Below are 27,080 nucleotides of genomic sequence, written 5' to 3' on the forward strand. Positions count from 1 at the left end.
GTTCGTTTGACCCTCTTTGTGGACCAATTGGCCGTTGTCAACAAAGGATCTCCTCCTGTTCTGATCAAATTTGCTTTTCAAAAAAAAAAAAAGTATAACTCTGTTTACTAAATAAAATTAGAAGTAAATCATACATAAATTTTGATTGCATGCGACCACCGTTATGTTATCCCGTGCGGGCAAGTGACTATATTTGCTAAAAGCAGGAATTGCGCTTCTAATTAGTGCTAATGGAACTTTTTGACTGTGCATTAATTTGCTTTTCATTCGTGAACTTTTGTTAAACAGAAGAAAAGTATATCGTTCCCAGTTTGACAAATGTATGAAATAGTAGAAGAGTGAAAAATGAAAGATGCTTCTATTCTGTATAATTTCAATCATGTTTGGTACATTTGAAATATTGGAAGAGTGGAATTGAGTTAATTCTCACATGTGAAAAAATCACTCTCTCAATTCCACCCCTACCACGAAATAGTGGGATGAAATAGAGAGGGATTGAAGTGTAAAAGAGAAAAATTTGACTGCATATTTTTATCATAATTTCAATTTTTTTTACTTTTTCTCTATTCTATTCCACTCATATTCGGCTACTACTATGTCATAATTCCTCACTGTTTTTTTATTCCACCACAATTTCTTTGTGCCGAATAAGCCCATCATAAATTGTGAGCAATAGAGCAAAACAGTGAACTCATGCTAGAACCTACGGTTTGGTAGCCACTCTTGACCTGATCAGAACAGAAAAATATCTTCTATGACTTCACTTTTGAGTTGATAGATTCATTTAATAAACTCGGTTACATTGCTGTATAAAACAAAAATAGCCTAATGAAATGCTCAGGATCAGTTGCAGCCGTCCTATCTCAGTGGCCGCAAAATATCCTACTGTTGCATTTGCCACGTCAGAATTCCACTAAGATGCAGTTTCATTGGTGTTGTATGCTATCCAACGTTCCATTGTCCCTCTGGTGTCGGGAGCTTAATTTTAAGAAGTCTTGGTTCTTGGACCTTACGAAAGACAAATTTGTAACCGACGAACAAAACCTCGTACACCAGGTGCTGTTAGCAATTGGTAATGCCTCGAGAGGCTGTAGCCTATCACAGCAAGCAAGACGCACTAACAAAATGGCGGGAACTGCGTGGGTCCTCCACATCTTAGCTGCCACGTAATCATAGTGCCAGGGGAGACCGCAAAAGCACTTTCTAGACCAAGTTGTGCTTCGCAAGATCGATCGGGTCGGACCGGGTTACGAACCATACGGTTCAAGTGAGGCCGGATGATGTCGTCTTATGAATGCATTTCCTCTGAGGTAATAGAATATTTCCTGTATATACGGTCCGTCCGATCAGAATCAGGACCAATCAGGCCGTAGGTGTACAGTGTACTGCACGTGTCCCTTCAATATTCGTGTGTGTTCTGATCGGACGGTTTGGATATAAACAGAAATATTGTATTACCTCAGGTGATATGAATTGCCGGATGATGTCGTTTTATCCGGACCCCTACCCTAACAGAGATAGTCTGTCAGAGCGATAAATAAGACCTAAACTTTTGTTTGAACCTGGTGTACGTATAGTGGGAAAGAACACTTCACTGACGTACGTCCCACACAATTGAGGTCATTCATCGGTGTACTGAAGGCATGGTTTATTACATCACTTTTATCAAATAAATAGGTTTAGTAGGACAGCCCTTCCTCTTCTGCTCCTGCCCCCTTTGCTCAGCATAAACAGTTCTTAGGTTGTGTCTTTACTTGGGGGCTTGCGAGATTAAAAGGAAAAAAGGTTTGCGAGGAGAAGGGGCGACCTCTTGTTTCGTTCTACATTTCGGATTAATTTATATCCGACAGTGGTTACAAAGGTTTGTACTTTCTTTTGTGTAGTTTTATCTGGCGTTCGAGTTAAATTAAACCTTTCGTTTCAATACCTAATGTTATTTACTGAGATTTTTAAGTTTACTTGGTATTTGGAGCACGATTGTTTGATTTTCTTACACTTGATGCCTTCTTGGTGCTTCTATTAGATCCACACTTTTGCGTGTGTTTGTGGGTTCTTTTTATTTTTGTTGGGACTTGGGCGGGTGTCGGGGAGGGGTGTTCGGGTTGGACTGATCAAAGCTCTAACGGAGGTTTTGGTAAGAAACTATTTCTTTCGCCTGTAAAATAGTCATTCTCATTCGTCAAATGGCGTTCTTCATTTTTGGACTGTTTCAGATCTACACAATTGTGTCCGATCTATGAACTAAGTTGTACTTTTTGGGGATTTGGTATCTGTTGCATTCAGTACTAATTTCATGGTTGCTGTGCAAAATTTTTAAAATGACGTTTCTATTACGAGTACCTTTTCCTCTCCATTTTGCTTTATTTTTTGATTAGTTGAGTTGTGAATTTTAATTTACCCAAGGAAATAGCTATTTGTTTTTTTTTCTTCTCCTCCAGTACTTGTACTTTGTGTGACATCACCTTTAATGCCTCAATGCATACTTCTTCTCATATTTCATTAATGCACATTTTTGTTCAAATGGGAGCTGTAAACACACCATCTAGAGGGCTTTTGATTTTTATTGGTGTTTAGATGCAATCGTGCAAAAATCCTCCTTTCTACTGAATAAGTACCATTGACTTCTTAAATTTTATCTAAAAGCCTGTTTCACATATATTATAGCCTTTCTTAAAAAAAATTACTAATCTCTTTCAGGTCATCATTGTGTTGATTTCGTAATGGTGAGGAAGAAAAGAACTGGACCTCCAGGCGAGTCATCTGAGCAGCAACATGAATCTGGTGGCAGCTCAGGACAAAGCAGTGGTGGAGCACAGCCTCCGCAGCGTGCCCCAATGCCACAACAGCAACAGCAACAGCAGCAACATGCTGCCGGCGGCCGTGGTGGCTGGTCTCAGCCCCATCCACAGTATTCCCAGCAAAGTGGCGGTCGTGGTGGTGGCCAACAGTACCAACCTCGCGGTGGTTACTACCAGCCTCAAGGTGTGCCGACTGAGCACTACCAACCACGAGGTGGCCCTCAGGGGAGAGCAGGGGGGTCATCTCAGCAGTACTACGGTGGTGGTGGCCGCAGGGGCGGCATGGGCGGTGGACGTGGTGGGCCAGCAATGAGCGGCCCTGCGCCTCCCAGAATAATTCCCGAGCTGCACCAAGCACCACCACAGCCGCCGCCTCAGGTAGCGTACCAGCCCTCTCAGGCAGTTCCAGTTACTGTCTTGTCTGAGGGGGGTTCAAGCTCTTCTCCAACTGTTCAGGTGGAGCAGCAGCTCCAGCACATGACACTCCAGGGAGAGGGGTCAAGTAGCGAGGCTATCCAGGTGGCGCCTCCTCCTTCAAGCAAATCCATGAGGTTCCCTCTGCGCCCTGGCAAGGGTACTTGTGGAGAGCGATGCATTGTCAAGGCAAACCATTTCTTTGCCGAGCTGCCTGACAAAGACCTTCACCAGTACGATGTAAGTTTACGGTAATCAGTTTATTTTTACATTGAGTATGAGTAAACCATGTGAGAGTGTATGATAAGTAATGTTTGGTTCATATATTGAATATTCTGGTGCCGTTTTTAAAGCTGTGGCAATTTGTTTTATCTTTTTATTGTGAGTTCTCTTAGTGAATTTATATTATCAGGTGTCTATCACTCCTGAAGTGACCTCTCGTGGTGTGAACCGTGCAGTCATGTCAGAACTGGTTACTCTTTATAGGGAGAGTTGCCTTGGTGGTCGCCTCCCGGCTTATGATGGAAGAAAGAGTCTATACACTGCAGGGCCCCTGCCTTTTACCTCTAGGACCTTTGATATCATACTGTTTGATGAAGAAGAAGGTGCAGCGGGAACTCAGAGGTATATATAGCCCCGATTATTTTTATTGGTAACATAAATGAATTACAAATTTTCACAAGTACCATCGATTTATACCATAGCCGAGAATTTATCAGATGTAATTCAGAACTTTACATCTGCGTGTTGAAACCGGTTCTCTCATAGCACAGGCTTACATCTGTGTCTTGATACCAGCTCTCTCATAACATTTCATCATCGGTTGTGGTATAAAACGAAATTGTCCGTAATCAATGGTATATCTTTAATTTTATTGTTGTGTTTTTGGTAAAGATTAAAAAATCAGCAAATATTCTTCTGCTCTCTCTGCTTATATAATGACAGTAAACATATAACTTCTTTTTTAATGTTTGTAGGAGAGAGAGGCCTTTCCGTGTGGTGATCAAATTTGCTGCTAGAGCTGACCTTCACCACCTGGCGATGTTCTTGCAAGGAAGACAGGCCGATGCTCCTCAAGAGGCTCTTCAAGTCCTTGATATTGTGCTCCGTGAATTACCTACTGCCAGGTACTTGAGTGATGTGGCGTTTTGATATGTGATTTATTTTATTTTGTTGGTTGCTTGATTGTTGATGACATGGTTAACTGTTGCAGGTACTCCCCAGTTGGTCGCTCATTCTATTCACCAAATTTAGGGAGACGTCAGCAGCTTGGTGAGGGCTTGGAGAGTTGGCGTGGGTTTTACCAGAGTATTCGCCCAACTCAGATGGGGCTTTCTCTCAATATCGGTGAGTCTCAAGTTCTGCTTCTGCTTTCTTTTAGTTAGATCTATTCTGGTGGTTACATGTTTTCTTTTGGCATGCAAACGACGGTCATTATTATGACTTTTGCATTCTTCATCCTTGAAATTTATTCTTTTGTAATTATTTTAATACATCTCTAGAGTACAGTCTGTATATATATAATTGTAGTGATTTAATTCCAGAGCTTTGATAATATGCTACTTTTTGTGGGAATACTTGAACAGACATGTCTTCTACTGCTTTCATTGAACCGTTGCCGGTTATAGAGTTTGTAGCCCAGCTTCTCAACAGAGACATCTCAGCTAGGCCATTATCTGACTCTGATCGTATTAAGGTTTATTACTTGTCAGAATATCCTTTTTTTGAACTTCTCAACAATTAGGGTTTATTACCTCTCAATATGTCGTATTTAAGGTTTATTACTTCTCGACAATTCATGATAATATCCTTTTTTTTAACAAGCATTGGATTTCTGTGCCTTTTGTAGATCAAGAAAGCATTACGTGGAGTGAAGGTTGAGGTTACACATAGAGGAAACATGCGCAGGAAGTACCGTATTTCTGGCCTAACATCGCAGGCAACCAGAGAATTGACGTAAGAATTACTTTCGTCATTATAGCATCTTTTGTTCTTGGTAGATCCAATGAGATATAACAATCAGTACCTTTTCTAATGCATGGATCAACAGTTTCCCAGTTGATGAGCGTGGGACAATGAAGTCTGTCGTGCAATACTTCCAAGAGACCTATGGCTTCAATATCCAGCACACAACTTTACCTTGTCTCCAAGTTGGCAATCAGCAGAGACCAAATTATCTTCCCATGGAAGTATGTACTGTCTTACTGATCGGTTTTTGTAATACTCATAATATGTGTAATCTAAGGAGCAATACAATTTGTACAAGTCCTGAATTATATAGTTTATCTTAGTTTCTTTGGTCTTTTTTGGGCACCATTTGGACTGCACTGGCCGATACCTTTTTTATATTGCTTGAAGCATTCCTGGGTTACTGGTATTTGTTTTGTTCTAAATTAAACTGATCACTCCTTGTGTATTCTAAAACTTCAGGTTTGCAAAATAGTAGAGGGGCAGAGGTACTCCAAGAGACTTAATGAGAAACAGATCACTGCTCTGCTTAAAGTAACTTGCCAACGCCCACAAGAGCGTGAGCTTGACATATTGCAGGTATTTATATTTTTTATAACATTGCAAAACAATTTTTTTTGTTAGCCATAATAAAAGTTAATTTGCTATATATTGTACTTTCTGATACAGCCTAGATTACTTGTTTGATCTTGTTTACCTCTCTGACTTGAACAGACTGTTCAGCACAATGCATATTATAAGGATCCTTATGCCCAGGAGTTTGGTATCAAGATTGACCAGCGTCTTGCCTCAGTAGAGGCTCGTGTTCTACCTCCTCCATGGGTAACATACTATTACATATTATTTGAATTCACTACCCTGACATTTGCTTGGGCGCTCCTTTGGGATGACATAGTTTAATTTATCTGTATTTTAAACAGCTCAAGTACAATGAGAGTGGTAGAGAGAAGGATTGCTTGCCAAGGGTTGGGCAATGGAATATGATGAACAAGGTATGTTGATTTTGTGTAAAAACAAATTTTTTTCTTTTTAATGTTGTATCTGCAAAAGACTTCTAAATTGGTTGCCCTAGTTGTAATATTTGTTGTATTTCAGAGAATGTTTAATGGCGGGAGGGTTAACCACTGGATATGCATCAACTTCTCTCGAAGTGTCCAAGATAGCGCTGCTCGTAATTTTTGTCATGAGCTTGCTGTCATGTGCCAAGTTTCAGGAATGGTACGTCTTTGTTGTAATAAACTGTACATTAGCTTTAGATGCCAGCTGATATTTTTTGCCGAGGCAATACCTTGAGAATGTCGCCTGCAGTTTCTAATAATATTCAGTTATTTTAAGCCAAGTATAATTCAGTGTAAGATGTTACCTAATTATTTTCATCTACGCATCAAAGGCCCACATCCTATTAAATATCATTCAATTCAAAATTTACCAAGTTTTTCTGTGCAAAACTCAAAAACAGTTTTTTGTTTCTTCTTTGTTCTTTTTGACTTACCAGGAATTTGCACCTGAACCTGTGGTGCCACCGGTAACTGCACGGCCTGAACATGTGGAAAGGGCTCTGAAGTCCCGTTACTCAGATGCCATGAAGTTACTGAAATCTCAAAGCCAAGGCCAAGGCCAAAACAAAGAGCTAGACCTGCTCATTGTCATCTTACCTGACAACAACGGCTCTTTATATGGTATGCTGTTCCTTTTCTTGCTAATAGTGTGCTTCCATGTATAATTCTGGATTAGCACTCCTCATTTTAATATAATTGTTTTATTTTCATTTCTATACAGGTGACCTCAAAAGAATATGCGAGACTGATCTAGGGTTAGTCTCACAATGCTGCCTGACGAAGCATGTTTTCAAGATGAGCAAGCAGTATCTTGCCAATGTGGCTCTGAAAATAAACGTAAAGGTGTGTGCTATATTCTCTGATTTGAATTGTTTCTTTTTTTGTCATTTTCTTAGTTGACATGTATATATGTATTCATTGATAAACTTGGTATGGATAGGTCGGGGGAAGAAACACAGTACTCATGGATGCTTTGAGAGGGCGGATCCCTCTTGTCAGTGATAGGCCGACAATCATATTTGGAGCTGATGTCACCCATCCCCATCCTGGAGAGGACTCCAGCCCTTCTATTGCTGCTGTAAGCTAATTTACCCTCTAGTAAAATGTTAATTGAGGTCAAAATTTACACAATTAACGGATGGTGAATTCTATTGCACAATAGGTGGTTGCTTCTCAGGACTGGCCAGAAGTGACCAAATATGCTGGTCTGGTTAGTGCACAGGCGCACCGCCAGGAACTCATCCAGGACCTTTTCAAAGTTTGGCAAGATCCTCAAAGGGGCACAGTCACTGGTGGCATGATCAAGTATGTTGACATGCAATTCTTTTTTCTAATTTTTGAAACACGAGGTGACTAGTACTAATCATGGAAATAGTAACTTCGGAAAATCTTGTGTTGTTCAACATTTTAGGGAGCTGCTAATTTCTTTCAAGAGGGCTACTGGACAGAAGCCTCAGAGGATCATCTTTTACAGGTGTACTATTTTGTCCATTCGTTCTTCATTTTAATAACCCAATTGGGGCTCTATCCTTATTATTTCGTGTTATGTATATGCAGAGATGGGGTCAGTGAGGGACAATTTTACCAAGTTTTACTGTATGAACTTGATGCTATTAGGAAGGTACTGTTGTTATTTCCTAATTTTAATGAAGCACAGTGATTCATAGAAAAATCTACTTCTTTTTGATAAATCATGATCGGTTATTTATTTTCTCTTCTATGTCAGGCATGCGCCTCCCTGGAGCCCAATTACCAGCCTCCAGTGACTTTTGTTGTTGTGCAAAAGCGCCATCACACCCGTCTATTTGCCAATAATCACTCTGATCACCGTTCCGTGGACCGTAGTGGAAACATACTACCTGGTTAGTTTTCTAAACCAAGACTCTTTTAGTTTGTGTTGATTTTTTATGACAAGCGGTACAACACCTGCACTGAGAAACCTGGTTCTGTTAAGTCAATCGTGGATTGTTAAGCTTTTTGTATTTATGTTCGAATTTCAGGCACGGTCGTGGATTCTAAGATCTGTCATCCAACTGAGTTTGATTTCTACTTGTGTAGCCATGCCGGCATTCAGGTAGTGTATAATATTATCAAATAAGCTATGTTTTAACTTTTACTCTAGCAAGTTTGATAGCATTGTTGGGGTTCATCATTAACTTGCAGGGAACGAGTCGGCCTGCACACTATCATGTCTTGTGGGATGAGAACAAGTTTACTGCAGATGCATTGCAAACCCTCACCAACAATTTATGTTACACGTAATGCAAAATTGTTTGATATGATTTTTTCTGTTAATTTAAATAGTATTGTTTGGATTGCTTTATTAACAAAGAAATCGGCATTTGTGCAGCTATGCAAGGTGCACCCGATCAGTGTCAATTGGTGAGTGTTTCACTTCTTATACACTATTCTAAACACCATAATTTTTTATACAACCTGTATCCCATTGCCTTTTCTGGGATTCAAGCCTGCAACTTGTCTGTGAGAACTGGCTTTAGCAACTGAATTACCATTTTTGGGTAAAAATCAGATTATTAGTGAGTTTTTAGACCTGTGATGGGGCACAACAAGGAATGAAATCCGTTGTTATCCAAATTTGCTGCTCTCCCTGCTATCCTCTCTATCTCTCTCCTCTTTATCTCTCTACCTTTGGGGCAGGAGGAATGTAAATTTGAAATTATTAAAATTGATATTCCTTTACTATCATGAAAGGACCTTATTACCCATATTGACAAGCTGCATAAGTTTGGAAATTTAGTAAATGGTTTTGGATAGGAGGAATGTAAATTTGAAATTATTAAAATTGATAATTCCTTTACTATCATGAAAGGACCATATTACCCATATTGACAAGCTGCATAAGTTTGGAAATTTAGTAAATGGTTTTGGATAGGCCCAGTTTCAATTTTTCTATCTTGGAAAGTTGGTATATGCTTCCCACCCTTGGAGGACCTATGTAAACATTTTTGTAGTTTCACCCAGTGTTGTAAATAACGGTATGTGGTCGTCGGACGGACAGGGTACCACCAAGTGATTAATCGGTAATAAGGCCATAATCAGAAATAATCGGCCGATTAGTCAGAAAAATCCGTGACGGTTTGATCGCCGCCAACGATTGATCGGGGCCTAAACGGCTGTTTTTTACAACACTGGTTTCACCATGGTTGCTCATACCAAGTTCTCAATTTTTTTTCAATTTTTTTGGAGTTTTTGCTCTGAAGTATATTATATGCTCAGTTTTACCATGATAACTGATTCTTTTTCTTTCAATTTTTGAAGTTCCACCTGCATACTATGCACATCTGGCAGCATTCCGTGCTCGATTTTACATGGAGCCAGAAACGTCTGACAGCGGGTCGATGGCCAGCGGAACTGTGACAGGACGTGGGATGGCTGGGGGCCCTCGTGCCACCAGGACCACTGGAAATGTTGCTGTCAGGCCCCTTCCTGCCCTCAAGGAAAACGTGAAGCGTGTCATGTTTTATTGTTAAGTTATGTCATGTTTTATTGTCAAGTTATATATACTTTGGTCCTTGATGGAAACCAATAGCTGCTTTCTTGAATTATTAAGGCTTGTTTGGTGTTGTTATGCTTTTGGAGCCACTCTGTTGTTGTGTTTTAAACTGTGAACCAGTACATTTGGTGTTTTGTGTGTTTGGTGTAATATTTTGTTAAGTATTGTTACATTGGATTAAGGTAGTGTACTCAAATTTGTTGTTGGTGCACCTTCGTTCTCTCTGACATGTTGGGTATTTTTATGTTGGATTTATAATTTTTATGTTGGATCAAGGAAGTTATATGTTGAAACCTTGGAAATTTGGAGGATGTTCAAAAATTACACCAACTTTGACTGCCGGTATATTAGTTGAAGCCACAGTGAGTAGGCTGACTCACTGGCAAAGAAGGGGAGACTACAGGGGGGTCACTTGCATAGGTACATACATTCCCTACTTTTAGCGTCCTTGGGTCTTAGGTAGGGGTGTAAACAGATTGGATATTATCAGATTTTGTCCGGATTCTAATCTGGAATATTATCTAAATTATCTGATCTATATTCGGATCCAAAACTATCTGTATCAGTATTTGAAAAATTATAACAGATAAAGATACGGTAAGATATTTAACTAACTCTATTCGACCGTTTATACTTTTAAATCACAACAAATGTGTTATATGTTCTTAAATTGATTTATTATATTGCATATTGTATCAATAATTTATTAAATTGCATATAGATATATATTTTGATAAACAATATAATACTATTACATAATTAGTGACTAATATTTTAATAATATAATAAATATTGTGTAACCAACAAGTTATTATGAAAAATAACTGTATCCGTCTGATATCCGATCTGTATCCGTATCCGTATCTGTATTCGAAAAATTATAACGGGTATCCGATCCGTATCTGACTGTTTACACCCCTATTCTTAGGTGTAATGCATTCAGTGTAGTTTTTTTTGGAGCATGTTGGCTCATTCAGGTTTTCACTTTATAGCTATGGGGTTTATGAAAATCTTCCCGTATTATGCAATATAATTCCTGAAGGTGAAATGAAAGTTTTGGCCTAAGGGCCTTCTTCCGCAAAAGAAAAGAAAAGAGAAAAAAAGGAAGTTATATGTTGCATGCTATATCTTGCGTTTGTATCTTTTTATTTTATTTTATTTTATTTTTTATTTTAATAGTTTCTTATTGCGTTAAATGGTGTATTTGAATGCACCAACAAATACCATTTTTTTTTCGGGATAGTTAGAACAACTGCTATTTTTTTTATTCTTTGTAAATATTGGAATAATTATCATTTGGAAGTGTGAAGAGAAAAATATGTTTTCTTTTTGCATTTCTGTCAACAGTTTTGAAATAACAAAATTGATGCCATTTCTATCTTCTCCACGTAATTCGTTCCAAGTGACAATTCGTTTGAGATTTTATATGCCTATTTTTTTTCTTAATTAACACTTTGTTAACACTTTTTTTTTTTTCAGTTATAGCTATTTATTATTTCAAATAACATTAATTTCACACTTATCTAAAATCATTATTTTTTCTCCATTCTCATTTACTAATTTCAAATTATTAATGACCAGTTGATTGCCTTTTTAGTATTGTATGCCTGGTGGAAAAAAAAAATGGCTTGCTTTGCTAAGATTTTGTCATGAAACCGGACGGTACCTGAGGGGCAGGTGACGGTTTGTATGGCTATTATGGTACATTGTAGGTAGCATTTGGAACTCTATTAGGTTTTTAGAGTTTGTAGATATATAGTAATACATAATTATGGTGCATCAACTAGGGAGCATTGCTAAGAGAATCCTGTGAGCTCGACCAGTTGGTTTCTATACACGTAAAATAAACGAACTATCTTCTTGAGGGTGTATATTTGCTTCACTGTTGGTTTTAAAATCTCAGCTAGAATTAGATCTGTAGTAGCAGTTTATTGTTGGTACAAAATGCTTTGCCAATAACATGCAAACAATAGAGATAGAGATAGAGATATGATCATCCCCCTTTGCCAATAACATGCAAATCTGACAGTATTGCCTACATCAACGTGGCATACATGTCAGCCTGGCTTACAGATAGCCATGACATGTATCAGTGATCTGTCCACCTGGCATTTCCCTCACTTCATTGGACATGCCACTCAATTAATTCACTCTATTTAACCTTAAATGGAACCACTATGCTCTGTCCTTCAATAGCAAACAAATGCAATTTTTTTTACACCAAAATATTTGTCCCCATTTGAATTTTCTTTTTGGGACATTACAGCAAAAAAATATATCTTTATTGAGACCTTGCTATTTAAAATTAATGACATGTATTTTTAGAATTTTTAAAGTATAATATAAAAATTTGAAGGATGTTCATGTAAAATTTATTATGACTCTTTAGCTTCCTCAAATAATTTTTCTTTTTTCAAATGGTTGCTTGTACGCCACCTTCGTTTTATTTTATTCGAAAGAAGAAAACGGATCCGAAAAGCAACTAAGCAAAAATCGGATTAACTTTGGTATTCGACACCACATGGGAGATTAAATTATAGGTGTGGTTAAGGAGCATTTATTGGATAGAATCAGATTAAGAAAAAAGTACTAAAGAGGTTCAATAAAAAAAAATGATGTCTTAAGAATTGGGGCAAGATAAACTTAAGCTTAGAAATTTGAACAAAATGAACAAAAGTTAATCCTCACTAAGAAGAGGTTGTTCGGACAGATTGAGCTTCTAATGAGTCTAAAGGAGGCGTAAGAAGTTTTAATTAGGAGGGGTTGTTGAATGCATACAACTTCGGAACAATTTTTCAATGTGAATACTTGGTTATTATGCTAATGCTTAATGATTTCATCATTTAAGTAGAAAATTGAAAAAAAATAAAATCATCTAAAGGAGTTAAGGAGTGGATGTTTCTTGCTATTTAATCTGTAGAAATGTTGCCCAGTAATAATCTCTGGAACTTTACTGATGATACTTCACTGATGTTAGTTACAAGTTGCATGTATTTTTTTACAAAATCAAATAGTGAAGGGTTTTATCTTCTTGTGTGAGATATATTTTATTTTTTTATTAAAATGATTGTTGACACCTGTATATTTAAATCAGCCCCTATTGAGATATTCCATTATGCAAATCAGTTATACGATAAAAGATGTTTTAACTGTGAAATTTGGAATAATAGCAGACGATGGGATGTTGGGTTTCTGTCTACTGTGTTGCAATAATTTAGTCAAAAAGAAACTTGAAATGCAGCTGGATGAATGATGAATCTTCTCTAAAGTCTGAAATTGTATGATAACTAGTTAGGGAGATTTGGTACAGTATTAAATCACATGACATATCCGCGTCCATGTCAAATCTATATTTCATAATTCAATGCTATTTATTAATAATCACATTCTAACTTTATATATTAGTTAGGGGAAAGAATGTATAATGAGGATTAATTCTTTACGGAGCGCATTATTTTTACAATGGACAAAGCTCCGGACCCAAACAAAAATGAAAAGGTTTCAACGCTTGGCCCAAATAGCATCGCAAATTTTTGGGCCATGTGTGCTTAGTAGGCTTCCTATTTTTTTTTTTTTTTAAATAAAAATTATAATTTGAAATTTAAAACTATATATTATTATTATGAGGAGGGTTTAAATGCCTTCATTTTTTGTGCCTTCATCATGCCTCTATTTTTAAAAAACTTTAATAACTCAAAATTTAAATTTTAAAATTCAAAATAAAACCGTTGGATATGAACCACATCATTTTATCTATGCACGTGTAAAAAATTATGGCATTTCAACTTTGTTTTGGTTGTTATCTTGAGCATGTAGAAATGTATACTAATGTGGAATAATTTCTAGATATTGATTTTTTTAACTTATTGATTCACATAAAAGCAAAGTCAAAATGTGATATTTTTTTTATGGGCACATAGATCTCATCTATCAGTTTTATTTTAACATTTAAGTTTTAAATTTTGAGTTATTTAAGTTTTTAAAAATAGAGACATGATAGAGACAAAAAATAGAGGCATTTCAACCCTCCTATTACTACTACTACAGTACTACTGTTGCTAAAATCGAGATATCAATAATAAACTGATTTGTTCTCTACTATTGGTCATATAATTAATTTTACTGTAAATGTTTGCATCTATATATTTCTAACAATCATTTGTAGCACCTAACTTGTCTGATCAAATCTAAAATATCAATCATCTTTAGTTGTTTGTTACTATCATATTATTTTGCTCATGCTGGCCTATGATTAAAATATGAATAATAGTTTTTTACACTACTTGTAAAGCATAACTTTTTATTTATAATTTTTTTTGATGATTGACAACAAATTGTCATCAACAGATATATTGATAAAAGAGATTGCTACAAATTAAAAGTGCATAGAGGATACATTTACAGTAATTACAACTAATCTACTTACTATATATGTACACAGTGATTCCCCATGCATTAGCTAATAATTCTAGATATAAAATTCTAACTGTTGCCTAATCACCTGTTTATCTCCAAAGCAGTGTCATTAATTAATCAACAATGGCACTGTTTTTTGTTTATTGGAGAAGAGTCTTCTGTTCCTCTCTCTCCATAGCGCCTTCTTATGAAAATTATTTTTAAATAGAGAATTGGATTGGAGTGTTAGAAAATTTTGATCTTATAAAAAAAATCAAATCAATTATTTCTAAAGGAACTGAATCATTAATTTGATTTCTTTAGCTACTCAAATAATTTGTGACAATTGTTCACATGTTTGCATACAGTTAAAGAGTTCGGAAGTTGAATTTTTTTTTCTATGTAATTGTGTGGCATGGTATAACTTTTTTTGAAAATTGTCTAATCAATATTGATTCGTTGTTTTTCTACAGAATTAAAATCTCCTTGAAATCTATCTATATTTTCTTATATTATTTATAAATAATTTCTATAAGTAAAAAGGTCTGCTTGTGATCGAAGAGCAGGGAACATTGGATTCCTCTTACTCAAATAATTATCTATCACGAGAGAGAATAGATGGCTCCCATTTCTTGTCGATTCTGATATTTTTTGTTAATTTTAATTATCAGAGGATTTCACAATGGCCCACAATTGTCAAGCAATTATCATTTTGGTTCCTCAACTTTGTAAATTCAGAGCTTGTAACAAAACACGTCCCATTTCTTGTCGATTCTGATAATGTAGTTTGTAATTATAAAAACCAAGCTAAGTACACAGACAAAGCTAAAAACAAAACACGTGCAATATAGTTACAATTATTAACAAATAAAAGAATGTTAGATATACAAGATTTTGCCACTGGGATGAATATTAATAGCGATGACCCCCTTTTGTGCATCATACCATGAAAAATATTAGATGAAACCGAGTTTATCATTTATATATCATTATGTTTTTTTTAACATTTTGTACAAGGTTCATATTGAAGCGAAGTGATTGCTTTTAATTTATCAGCTATTTTGATTATAGTTAAGGTTGTTTGAATTCATATATATATTCTATTACGATAAATTGCGCAATTACAAATTGATCTTGCGTAGAACACTTATATTATTAAAGTTTTTTACGCTTAAAAGTTTTGTAACACGTGTTGTACGAGTTCATAATTATATTTTTGATTTTTTTAATATAATAAATTTAGGATAAAAATAATAACAATGTTGATTTGGTTTCATGCAGTGCATCAATCATATGTTTTTTTTTTCCCTTTTGACTCTAATATCAATCCAATACAAGCCATCATACTTCTCATTTAATTAGAACTCAATAATGCGCTAATGAACAGAAGCTTAAATTCTGAGGCAGTTGTGACTTCTTTAATTATTTCTTAATTAATTAAATATGCGAGAGATCTGAGGCGGAGGAAGGGCCAAAAGGGGGCTATATATATATATATATCCCCCCTATGGTGTAAAAAAAAAGGCATTTTTTTTTATTACAAGTTCATTATTGGGCCCTCTCTAATTCATGATTTTTGACTCAGCCCCTACCAGAGACTCCAATACTTTTTGATAATTAGAAGGGTTTAAAGCTAAGTTTTCATGCACTGCATATCTCATGTGCTTTCTCTATTACATATATTCTTCAAGTACAAGAATATAAGTCTGCTCGGCTATCTGTGGAATCATCATTTGTTTTAAGGAACAAAAAATTCTTATTATGGAACAAAAAATCTTAAAGAGTACAATAGGAATCCTACATTTCAGATCGATTTGACTTCGTTGGATCTATACGTTAACTAAATTCAATCAGAGACTAGTATGATGAATTATTTGAAGAAATGCGTTATATATATATATATATGTATGTATGTATATGTTGGCTATACACGTTCATATTCGTTTTTGAGAGCTTATATAAGGAAAGATGCATGGAACTTGTGGAGAAGAAAAAAAAGAAATTAAAAATCTAAGTGCCATTATCTGTTACAAAATAATCAACTATATTATGATATTATACATGCATTTACCATATTCATTATGAGTGCGTATATTGTTAATTATATAGGAGATTACTAATATATAGGAAATAAATCTGCTGTTCTTCCCATCCCAACCATTTAAACTTTTCCATTTGCGAATCTCGACAAAATAAGTTTTTTGTGCACGAATCTTAACAAAGATCAACGGTTGGGATCAAAATACCAAGTTTCTGTTTCCAAAGGAATAACAGCAGATTTATTTCCACACTAATAACAGGTAGCAAAGCATAATTGTGCATGGTGATCTTATAATAGGACAATATCGGAACAAAGGATAAAGATATTGACAACGCTGTTTTGGCTTCAAGCGTACGAGCAATATAGTCAAAATGAAAAAAAAAAAATATATGACTCAAGACTCGAGAGTTGTATGAAGTCAAAACAATATTGTCAATATCTTTATCTGGGATAAAAGTACATTGACCATATATATGATATATCTGTCATTTTATCTACTATTTGAGACCATATATTAATCACATTCAAGTCCATTTTCCTTCAATGAAACTCTACATGCAGTTGCTAAAAGAAAAATTGAAGTTTTTAGAAAATAAATAATTGATAGGAAACACCATTATTGGATCTTTCAGGTCGGTACTGTAGGGATACTGTATTGTGTACGATCATAATCATTAAAATAAAGCAATAAAATAAAATAAAATAAAATAAAATAGGGTCATATGCTTTTCTTATCTTAAGGGGTGTAGAAGAGTGAATGTGTAAAAAGAGCCCTAAGGGGTGTGTAAATACTTTTCTTATCTTAATATATTGTCAGCAGGCTTCTTGCCATCTGACATTCAAAAAAAAAAAATAGGGTCATATATATAAAAAACAAACAAACGTTTATGCTTTATATATATTTATGTGTAAAACTTTGCAAAACGATGTAAGAGACTAAGAGTTGTGTGATATAAAATAAAAGGAAACTATTTTTTATTATGCTGTATATATGTAACAGAAACAATGCATGGTGCATATATGCTGTGCTATCAAAAGAGGTCGGTGCACATATTGATATTGTTTCCAATATATTATCTTTTCTGGACAAGACAGCAAGATAATTTTTACTAATCTACTATACTGTTGTTAGGTCAATGAAAGTGAGGAAGAATACAAACAAAAAGGCTAGGCAATGTGTACAATTTGTTAGTTAAAGCACACCGATGTGTACCTCAGAAGTATATATAAATGTCCACACACACACACACACCCACCCACCCACCTTGATAATTTGGTATTGTACGTTCTCAATGTCGTCTAATTGCAGAAGTATCTATCATGTCGTCTAATTGTATGACACACAGACTATGCAATTTTATAGCAATTGCACAGATTTGTAATTGTAAATTCTCTAGCAGTTCAAATTAACAATGATAATTCTGTCAAATTATCTTGCACTGTAAGGTACTATAGGCGAGGATTTACTTGAATCCATTATTAGAAATCCAGAAAGAAGGGAAGAGGCAATGAAACAGTAGATCTATCATGCATCTAGCTTGAAATGTTTACCATTGAATATTTAATATTATTACGAGAGACCATTTGTTAAAGAATAGTTCCAAAATATCGTCAAGAATCCTGAGTTTTCGGAAGGAAATCATAAATATATGTGATTTGTAACTGAAATATGGTGCCTTTTTAATTTATGCTCAGATGCAAGGACATGAGAAATATTAAAGAGTACACTGAAAAACACAAAAAAATTATCATATATCGTATAGCCAAAAATCAAGAACTGATTATTTTTTATCCGACACCAGAAGCATCATGAATCACATGTAAAAGGTCAAAACTAATAACCTAATGATCATTTGACAACTGTACTCTAAGAAGCAAACCAATATATTATTAATTTCTAAATATATGTCATCACTTGATCTATAAAGACATGATTAAGTAGAATAAATGAAGGTGAATGAACTATATATAGAGAGAGAGAGAGAGAGAGAGAGAGAGATGGGCTACGGTGAGTTGCGAAGTAAAATGCGTTTCTACTTCACGCCGTATTTTTATTTTGAAAGTCCAAACGACCGATCTGAACCGTTAGATGTTTAATCCATATTGAAATGTGCTTGGAGACCAAATTTTAAATTTTTTGGAATTTTTTTACTATTTATTAAGCATTTTTTAAAATTGCTGTTTTGCTGTGAACAGTAAAAAACAGTAAAATTTTCTGGACCATCAGATTAGCGACTTTCAAAATTACTTAATAAATAGTAAAAAAATTCCAAAAAATGTAAAATTTGGTCTCCAAGCACATTAGCCAAATCATATATATATATATATAGAGTTGGGCTATGGTGCATTGCAATGTTGGATTTAGAGACGTCTAATTACAATAATTAAGTTGGACATACGTGCATTATGATTATGATATCAAATATTGTCGCAAGATTACATTTATGTAATGATTGAAATATGCCAAACAATGTGATTAATTAAGTCATGGCATTATACATATTTAAATAAGGTTTTAGATACAAATACATATAGAATAATGTTAATAAATTATAATTGTTAATGGACCGATTATAATTGATTAAAATAATAGCAGTGATAAATTTAGGCAAACTTGTTTCACAAGTTTTAGCTAGGCAAACTTGTTTCAGAAGTTTTAGCTAGGAAAACTTGTTTCACAAGTTTTGCACTGCTATAAAAGGGCTGGGTCTCCATAACCTTGAACTCATCATGATCATTCTCCATTGTCTTGCTCCATAAAAGACTAGATATTTTGCCTTCAATTCGAGAGACAAAAACAAGTAAGAGAGAGTTCAAGAGTTGTGGAAGGACTCGCTAGCCAAGTAATTTTGTAGGTTGAGCGTGCGAGCAAGTAAATCAAGCCATCTACATCGATTCCTTTGATATTGCTTGAGAGGCAATAGACGGAAGGCCATAAAGATGGAAAGTAAGTAATTTCCGCTATGCTTATTTAATTCTTACATAAATCTAGGTTAAGGTTTTAAGTAAATTAGAAAAACCTGACCAAAGGGCTAACATGCAATGCATAGGAATTTTTGTGCATTCGACTAATAATCACTGGATTCAAAGTTCAAATGACCGATTCAAATCATTCATCTTGTTCTCCATATTAATATGTGCTTGGAGACCAAATTTTATATTTTTTTGGAAATTGTTTACTATTTTTTTAGATTTATTGAAAATCGCTGTTTTTTTATGGTCCAGATTTGTCTGAAAACAACGATTTTCAATAAATCTAAAAAAATAGTAAAAAATTTCCAAAAAATATAAATTTGGTCTCCAAGCACATTCTAATATGGAGAACAAGATGAACGATTTGGATCGGTCATTTGAACTTTGAATCCGGTAATTATTAGTCCAATGCACAAAATGCCTATGCATTGCAATGTAACATAGCCCATCTCTCTCTCTATATATATAGAGAGAGAGAGAGAGACCATTAATTATTTTGAAACGAATTGTATGCCATATCACTTGAACTATATATAGGAAATAAATGAAGGTGAATGAACTATATATTAAGTAGAATAGATTTTAGGTGTTGAGGCCCTTGAGAGAAATTATGAACGTCCAAGTTAACCCGTAATTTAACAAATATTTATGAATCTTATGCTTGCAAGATCATGCATATGTAGTATATAATCCATATATAGTTTACGTGAAATAAAATGAAATTCATTATTATATATTACATCTGTTATAGAATCACTTATTGCACCTTCATTTATATAAATATACTTGTATTAAGAAATGATGGCATGCATTCGCACTTGATAATTAATTAAGACTTTATGTAGTTATAAAATACTATTAAATAAATGTAACTACATATATATTCCCCAGCTAAATAAATATGGAAAACGATAAGAAGAAATATAGATCGATCGAGGGTTACAACGGGGAATATATGCATGGATAACGAATTCTTCATTGATTTTTAAGTACACAGACTTACTATATATTGATTTTGGACTGTGTATATGACCATTAATTGTTTAGAAACGAATTGTATACAATTAATTATCTAAATAAATATCTCCTATGCAAACAACTGCACTGGGACACGAACTAATTAAGCGCGTTAATTTGGCACTTATTCTTCACAATAGACAAAAAAAAAATCAAATAGGACCTACAGAATGATGTCAGATATAAATTAATAATATTACAAGGAAACGTAGGAAACTTTATAGATTCTAGGGATTCGGCGCTTTAATATATCTACTTGTAGTCTCCCTAGCTGTTAGTATATATATTTGGTTGACCTTAGACTTAGAGTGTATATATATATGACGATGTATAGATACAAGGTGATGGATATTAGTTTATATATATGTGTGTGTGTTATTACATGGATCGCATGCAACAGAACACAAGCTATATCCACCAACCTTATATAAAATCAACTCTACTTGTAAAATCTAAGATAAAACAAAGAAAAATAGGTGATCACGGGAGATAATATGGTCATCTACTCAAAACCCACGAGTTATTGTCTTTTTTTGACAACAAACTATTCTTAACTGGTTAATAGCAACAAAAAAGAGAAACATTTAAGACTAACAAACCTCTCTGAGATCTACATACCTAGCCAGATTAAAGCAACCACTTTAATTCTCTCTTAATCCGGCCCTTACGCATGCATCTAAACCCTAGCTAGTTCAACAATTGGGTCCTCATTGCATTCTTCCTCCAGCGAAAGACCGACTAGTCGACGATCCTGATTTCATCTCAGAATCCAAGGAGCTCATCTCATTTGCATGCTGTTGTTCTCTCTGAGACTGAGACATATTGCCACTTCCAAGCCCACGCACCATCCCTCCTACCCCTAAAAAATCTCGTGTCAACCGATCGGACTCCCTGAGACCGCCTACATTAATGCCATTATTACCAAATTTCATGTCTTCCATGTTGGGTATGCCTGGGTTGAACCCTGTGAAACGCGCAGCCACTGTGGCCGCTGCTGCTGCCTCTTGTTCTGTGTAATCTCCAGTAGTGCAACTAAAGAAACCAGCATTGGCACCGGCAAGAGAGTTCATCAAGTTTTGGATGTGTGATTCATTCTCCATTTGAGACCTCATGCTATCTTTGAAATTTGTGCTCTTTGCATCGTTTGACGAGGGGTTACCAAATCCTTTGAGGATAGAGGATCCATTACTAGTGTTTGCACCCATCTGAGCTGCCTTCTGGAGTAAAGCCGTAGCCGACATCTGAGGAAGCATGGATTCATTGTGAACCGATGCATTGCTATATAGAGATGGCACGGAACCAACCATGTGATCACCCATTATGTTTCCGCTGAACAGATTTGTTTGATCTGCATTTCCAGCTGAGCTGTTGAACTGCTCAGGCATTAGCATGTGACCACCAGGGTTGCCTTCTTGGTTATTGTTATGCATGGTAGATGCATTGTTAGCACTGTTGGAGTAAAATCCAAGGTTGAATAGAGTACTAGCGGCCTGAGTAGAAGAGGCGGCTGCGGCAGCGGTACTGTTACCACCCTGGAGATCAGGCAGTTGCATCAGGCCATGAAATGGTTTGGATTGTAGAAAAGAACTATCTGTTTGTGACTCTTCATTGAAGTGTTGGTTTGAACTATTTCCTAGGAAGAAAGGAGCGGAAGGAGGCGGAGGACGGAATGCAGAAGGATTTGAGTGTGGGAGGAGATGTTCAAAACGGGACCCACCGAGGCGGAGGAGGTCGGTCGAAGGGTGAGTTTGGTCTTGCAATGCGGCAATCTGCGAGTTGACTTGAGAGAGGCCTAAGGCCATGCTGCTATTATTGCCATATAAGTGGCTTCCAAGGCTGGATAAACTCGATGGAAGGCGAGCACTCTCTTGCGCTAATGCATCGCAAAAGGCTCGGTGTGTGATGAAGCTGTCACGCCTGCATTAATCAACAAGTTATTATTGTGTTTATCCTGTATTATAATATTGAAAATTGAAAGAAAAAAAATCTAATTCACAATTAAACTAATAAAAAACAACAGATATCATGATTTTGAGGAAGTAGTAATGAAAAAAAAAAAAGAAATCTTAATTTTGATTCAGCGGTGTGATCGAAAATATAAATGAGGAGACTATTTGAAGCTAGCTATATTGAAATGAAACAAGATAAAAATTAAGAAGTCAGCAGGAAGTTCAATGGACTATTTTTGTTAGGTTTTCATTTTCAAATTTAATCTAACTAAAATGAAGAAGTTAAACACTAATTAAACACCTCTCTATTCGAGATCGTCCTATTATATATCTGCCATCTCGTTTCCCAAAAAAGGAAAAGCTGTTTGAGAGAGAGAATTCACTTGGCAAGGTCTGACATGCTTTCAAAAAAAAAAATAATAAGAAGAGAAAGAGTAAGAGAGAGAAAATAGGACTAGAAAAGATTGTTGGTTAATAACTAGAGTATATGGAAAATCCTATTTCTAGTCTTGGAGTTGAATAAATGCAAAGAGAGAATTATTGCTGAAAACATGAAAGGTACAATAAATGCACATCCAAATATCAATAAGTTTCAAATCCTATGAATGTTTCCATACTTCCCATGAAAGAATATTTAACTAAACTCATGAAAGTCTTCCCAGAAAACCAGTGTACTAGTGGTAGTGGTATTATTGCACACTGGTACCACTCTCACATTTAAAACACGGCAGTTACCACTTAAAACATAAATTCCCTGAAATACTCTCATTAAATGAAGCCTAACTTATTTCCTAGTGTGAACTTTGAATGTGTTGGTGTGTGTGTCTCGTGAAAAGGTCTGGGCCAAACCTGACAAAGAGAGAGTGTGTCCAACCCACAAGAGAACAACACTGTCAAGCCTATTACATGTTTTATATGGCAATGCGACCAATAGACCATGTAAAAATGAAGAGAGAGAAATATAAATGGTGGGGGTTACGAGGAGAAAGGTCTCTTTTGCCTCTGGTACTCAGCTTGTAAGTTGAAAGCTGAAACCCTCTCTGATCATGGTTCATAGCTTTCTCTCTCTGGACTTGGAAGGTGTCACATGAGAGCAGTCCCCTGCAGCCGTTTCCCTACTGTTTACTGTGTGCTTTGTGTTTTGTGTTAAATTTTTTTCTGGATGTGCTCATAAAAGTACTAAAGATGTATTCTAATTTGAAATCTATACCAACAAGATAAAAATAAAACCCTCCCTTACCAAAATGAAAAAGAGATCGAAGAAAAGGCAAATGATGGTAGCAAGGGAAAGCAAAAATGCTACAAAAAAGAGTGGCTAAAAAGTTCAATAAAGAATCACAAAAACCAAGGGACAAGCTAAACTATACGGAAATCTATGATGATATGTTTGAAATGATGCTCCAATGATAGATATATGAATGAATAAATGAATAGAAACAAACCTGAGCCTACGCATCATGACTAGACAGACCCAAAAATGGATGAAATAAATCTCTAAAAAGTATAATAAAACCTGCAACTGAAAGGCCTTGAATAAAAAAGTTTGTCCTTCCTACAAGTCTTTTCAAGTTCAAATTTGATGAATTATGCTTGACAAATACAAAAAAATAATGTATAGTAATGAGAAATATATGATAGTCCAAAAATTGTCATAAAATCAAACTGATAAAACTATTTAATTCTAAAATAATAATTACCTTGAGAAGAGGGTTCCACAGTCACAACGATATTCACGGGTACCGCATATCTTTGAGTGAGCCTTCCAGTCTGACTGTACAGCGTATCGCTTAGAGCACTTCTCACACTTCCATTTCTTCTCACCATGCTTTCTACAGAAGTGTTTCTTAATTCCTGTCAAGTCACCAAGTGCACGTGACGGGTCATGGTGCACGCAACTTGGTTCGGGACAAAGGTACACCTTGCGCCTAGCCACTTCCTTGGGGTTCTTCTGCTTCAGCTTCCATGGCAAGTTATGGCCTCGGCGATGCAGTTGCAAATTTTGTTCGCGCTGAAAACCCTTGTTGCATACCTCACAAACGAAGCGGTTTGTTGCCATGAGTGTCCGTGGTGAGAGTGCAATAACCTCGGCATCAGGATCTGTTAGGAGAGAAATATCAAATATATATTTTTTGGTTAGATTTTGGAATTTTTCTTTATTTTTCTGCTTAATGACATGTTATGAGATCAATTGGTTTGGTTGTTTATGATAAGAAACATTGTAGGCATTATGGTAATTAATATTGGGCAGAATTTGGAATGGCTACATGCGCACATGGTTGAAAGGATGAGGTTTGTTTTCTTTGTAGAGTCAAGATGAAAATAGAATCTTTGAGCAGCTGTAATAGAACAAAAACGGAGAAGATGCTACAATGAATAAGGATTAAAAATATCCAAAGAAAACATGATGAAAAACTGAGAAATGATTTAGAACTTGAACAGAAGGCGGTTGATATTAGCAACCTAGCTTGAAATTACACATAATTTGGACGAAGAGATAAGAAAAAGAATCTTCCTCTTAATAAACCATATTACTGTCTCATATTGCAGACAATAATAGAATAAAATTTAATCACAAGCATAACACAGAAACGAACGACGAAATTAAAAATTTGGGGCAACACAGAGGACCCCACTTGAATTGGTTGTAGAATTTTTAAAAGAAATTGTGTTGAACAGATATATATTATAGAAAGAAACAAACGAAGTAGAAAAGGAACGGGAAACAAGGAAATCGATTTCAAATTATGTTGCATGCATGCATGAATTAAAGCTTAAAAAATCACTTGCTTGGATTGCCTGGTAAATTTCTCTTCTTTTTGACGGGTGGTTGAGCGGTGTTTGATGAAGAAGGCGCTGAATTCTGTGGTGGCTGCTGGTGCTGCGACTGTTGCTGCTGAGAAATCTGGTTTTGAATTTGACTACTCTCTTCATTTCTTATTCCAAAGAAAGAAGCTGGAGAAGAAGAATCCATTTCTAATTTGTCTTGGTTTCCTGGAAATTAAGATAGCTAGGTTACTCATCAGTCAAAATCAAAAACCCAAAATTCGAAGAGATGTAAATTAAAACACAACAAAAAAAATCATAAAAAATTAAAAAAAAGTCTCACTAAACAACATGCAACCATGATTTGTTTCTTTTTGTTTTCTATCTCTCTGTGTATCTATCTGCCCGGACTTTCCTCTCCTCTCTCTTTCTCTCTCTAACTACTTGTAAAACCTTAAGGACAAGAAAAGAACCATATAAAGAGAAAAAAGAGAGGCTCCAAATATTGATCTGAACTCTGAAATACCTCCAAAAAGGGCATGAAATCCAAACGAACAGTTGCACTCAAACCTAGTAAAAGTGAGAAGGAAGAAAACAAAAGGGAAAGATAGATAGTGTGCTTGTGTGTGTGTGTGTCCGTGGAGTAGCTAGGGTTGGATTTAAGAAAAGGCACAAACCAATTCAAAGACAGCTTCTTTGTTTCTTCTCTCTTCCTCTTTTCCAAAACAAACCCTTTTTCTGAATTTGGAAGGAGGTATAAGGGGATGAATATGGCTGTGTGTCGCCCTTGTTTGATTTCTCTTATTTCCCTGTCATACTTTGCTTTCCTCTCTCTTTCTCTCTGCCTTTTTTTATTTTTATTTCCTTCTTATATTTCTCTTCACCAGCTATATTTTAAAATATACCACCAAAAGTTTTTTATATTCCATCACTGTGTGTGTGTTAGAGAGAGAAAGAGAGAGAGAGAGAGAGAGAGAGAGAGAGAGAGGCGGTACACAGGGAGTGAACCTTCACGCAGCAAACTGTGTCGTTATGTGGTGAGGGGATTGGGTCCACCGAATGTGTTCTTACCCGGTTTTCTAACATATATGCTTCTTAATTTACAGTTTCTTTTAAGTTACTAATCTTAATCACTTGAGATCAAAATTTTAGGTGTGCCAAAAGCTAGCACTGTTATGGCCGGGGTTTTAATTAACTTTTAAGTTACCAATCGTGCATCTTATACTGCCACGTGGAGTATATTTGCATGAGCGCTACCTCAATGACACGTCATGGCTTCTCCTTAATTAGTGTATTTAACTTTACTTTCCCAAAATAAAACTTCTTTTGTAAAATTGGGCTAATGAATACATATATAAGATCAACTGTACTAGTACTTCAAATTATATTATCACTATTTAATTGCCTTCATCAGAAATTCAGAATATAATTATAATTATAATAGGGCCCTGCCTAGGAATATATATGAAATGAGAGAGCCCATACTTTAATGCTTAGACAAAAGATATATACTTTCATCTTCTTATTATTAATCATATTCTTCTATTGATATATACAACTATACAACGAAACATACACCAAGTTTCATCATTTCTTGTATATACTATTTGTGCGTTATATAGATCACGCCCAGGGGTTATATTTTAAATCTGAAGTTTATTTTTAATTGTGAAAATAATTTATTGTCATGTAATCCCCCCTCCAAGATAATATATATCTATGGAAAAAAGACATCAAAATATTTATTTCCTTTAAACAGATAAGAAAACATAAAATATATATCTATGAATAGGCAAATTGTAATTAGTATTTCAGAAACTATGTATTAAAAAGCTAAAGTATCTCCAAGATAGTAATTTCGGAGAATTAGAAATATAAGTTGACAAAAGTATCATGGTTGTGCATCATATGTTTCTATTTAATTATTTTGTGCAAAATTCCAAATAATTTTATATTTTGTAAAACATCAATTTTGTTATTCTCTTTAACAGAGAACAATAACACAATAGTTGGACTATGGATTTTTTTTAAGGAACTTTTTTTTTTGTAGAAGAAAGACTTTGATGTTATGCACAGTGTTGTAAATAACGGTATGCGGTTATCGGACGGACAAGGTACCGCCAAGCGATTAATCGAGAATAATCGGTTATAATCAGAAATAATAGGCCGATTAATCAGAAAAATCTGTGA

General features: G+C 35.3%; 2 protein-coding genes across 9 annotated transcripts; one reads left to right on the forward strand and one right to left on the reverse strand.

Annotated features, from left to right (window-relative positions):
• Positions 1–1,634: 1,634 nt before the first annotated feature.
• LOC144558102 (protein argonaute 1B-like) lies at positions 1,635–9,933 on the forward strand. Its single transcript, XM_078306823.1, has 23 exons — positions 1,635–1,861; positions 2,698–3,452; positions 3,625–3,836; positions 4,190–4,339; positions 4,426–4,559; positions 4,799–4,908; positions 5,062–5,168; positions 5,263–5,401; positions 5,643–5,759; positions 5,895–6,002; positions 6,101–6,172; positions 6,276–6,398; positions 6,676–6,859; positions 6,960–7,081; positions 7,179–7,316; positions 7,401–7,543; positions 7,650–7,712; positions 7,796–7,859; positions 7,965–8,100; positions 8,239–8,312; positions 8,402–8,496; positions 8,589–8,620; positions 9,518–9,933. Exons 2-23 carry the CDS (start codon positions 2,721–2,723, stop codon positions 9,727–9,729), a joined length of 3,267 nt encoding a protein of 1,088 aa, XP_078162949.1. The 5' UTR covers positions 1,635–1,861; positions 2,698–2,720; the 3' UTR covers positions 9,730–9,933.
• A 10,722-nt stretch (positions 9,934–20,655) lies between these two features.
• LOC144558103 (protein indeterminate-domain 4, chloroplastic-like) lies at positions 20,656–25,821 on the reverse strand. Of its 8 annotated transcripts, none has more exons than XM_078306829.1 (4): positions 25,568–25,821; positions 24,924–25,118; positions 23,825–24,224; positions 20,656–22,095 (listed from the first exon to the last, which is right to left on the reverse strand). In XM_078306829.1, exons 2-4 carry the CDS (start codon positions 25,096–25,098, stop codon positions 20,886–20,888), a joined length of 1,785 nt encoding a protein of 594 aa, XP_078162955.1. In that variant the 5' UTR covers positions 25,099–25,118; positions 25,568–25,821; the 3' UTR covers positions 20,656–20,885. The 8 variants fall into 8 exon arrangements, with proteins under 8 accessions (XP_078162955.1, XP_078162952.1, XP_078162956.1 ...); XM_078306826.1 differs by having other exon boundaries at positions 24,915–25,118; positions 25,568–25,814; XM_078306830.1 differs by having other exon boundaries at positions 25,417–25,749.
• Between the last annotated feature and the right edge of the window lie 1,259 nt (positions 25,822–27,080).

The sequence above is a fragment of the Carex rostrata genome, chromosome 8 (assembly GCF_964058835.1).
Source record: "Carex rostrata chromosome 8, lpCarRost1.2, whole genome shotgun sequence".
In the NCBI taxonomy this organism is placed as follows: domain Eukaryota; kingdom Viridiplantae; phylum Streptophyta; class Magnoliopsida; order Poales; family Cyperaceae; genus Carex; species Carex rostrata.

What these genes read in the sequence shown, in the direction of transcription:
- LOC144558103 (XM_078306824.1), bottom strand. An exon ending in AAATTTACCAGGCAATCCAA is followed by an intron (nt 24,225 to 24,914) that starts GCAAGTGATTTT and finishes CTCTCCTAACAG; the next exon opens with ATCCTGATGCCGAGGTTATT. An exon ending in TGTGGAACCCTCTTCTCAAG is followed by an intron (nt 22,096 to 23,824) that starts GTAATTATTATT and finishes TGATTAATGCAG; the next exon opens with GCGTGACAGCTTCATCACAC.
- LOC144558102 (XM_078306823.1), top strand. Translation starts at nt 2,721, where the DNA reads ATGGTGAGGAAGAAAAGAACTGGACCTCCAGGCGAGTCATCTGAGCAG. An exon ending in CAGAGGATCATCTTTTACAG is followed by an intron (nt 7,713 to 7,795) that starts GTGTACTATTTT and finishes ATGTATATGCAG; the next exon opens with AGATGGGGTCAGTGAGGGAC. An exon ending in AACTTGATGCTATTAGGAAG is followed by an intron (nt 7,860 to 7,964) that starts GTACTGTTGTTA and finishes CTTCTATGTCAG; the next exon opens with GCATGCGCCTCCCTGGAGCC.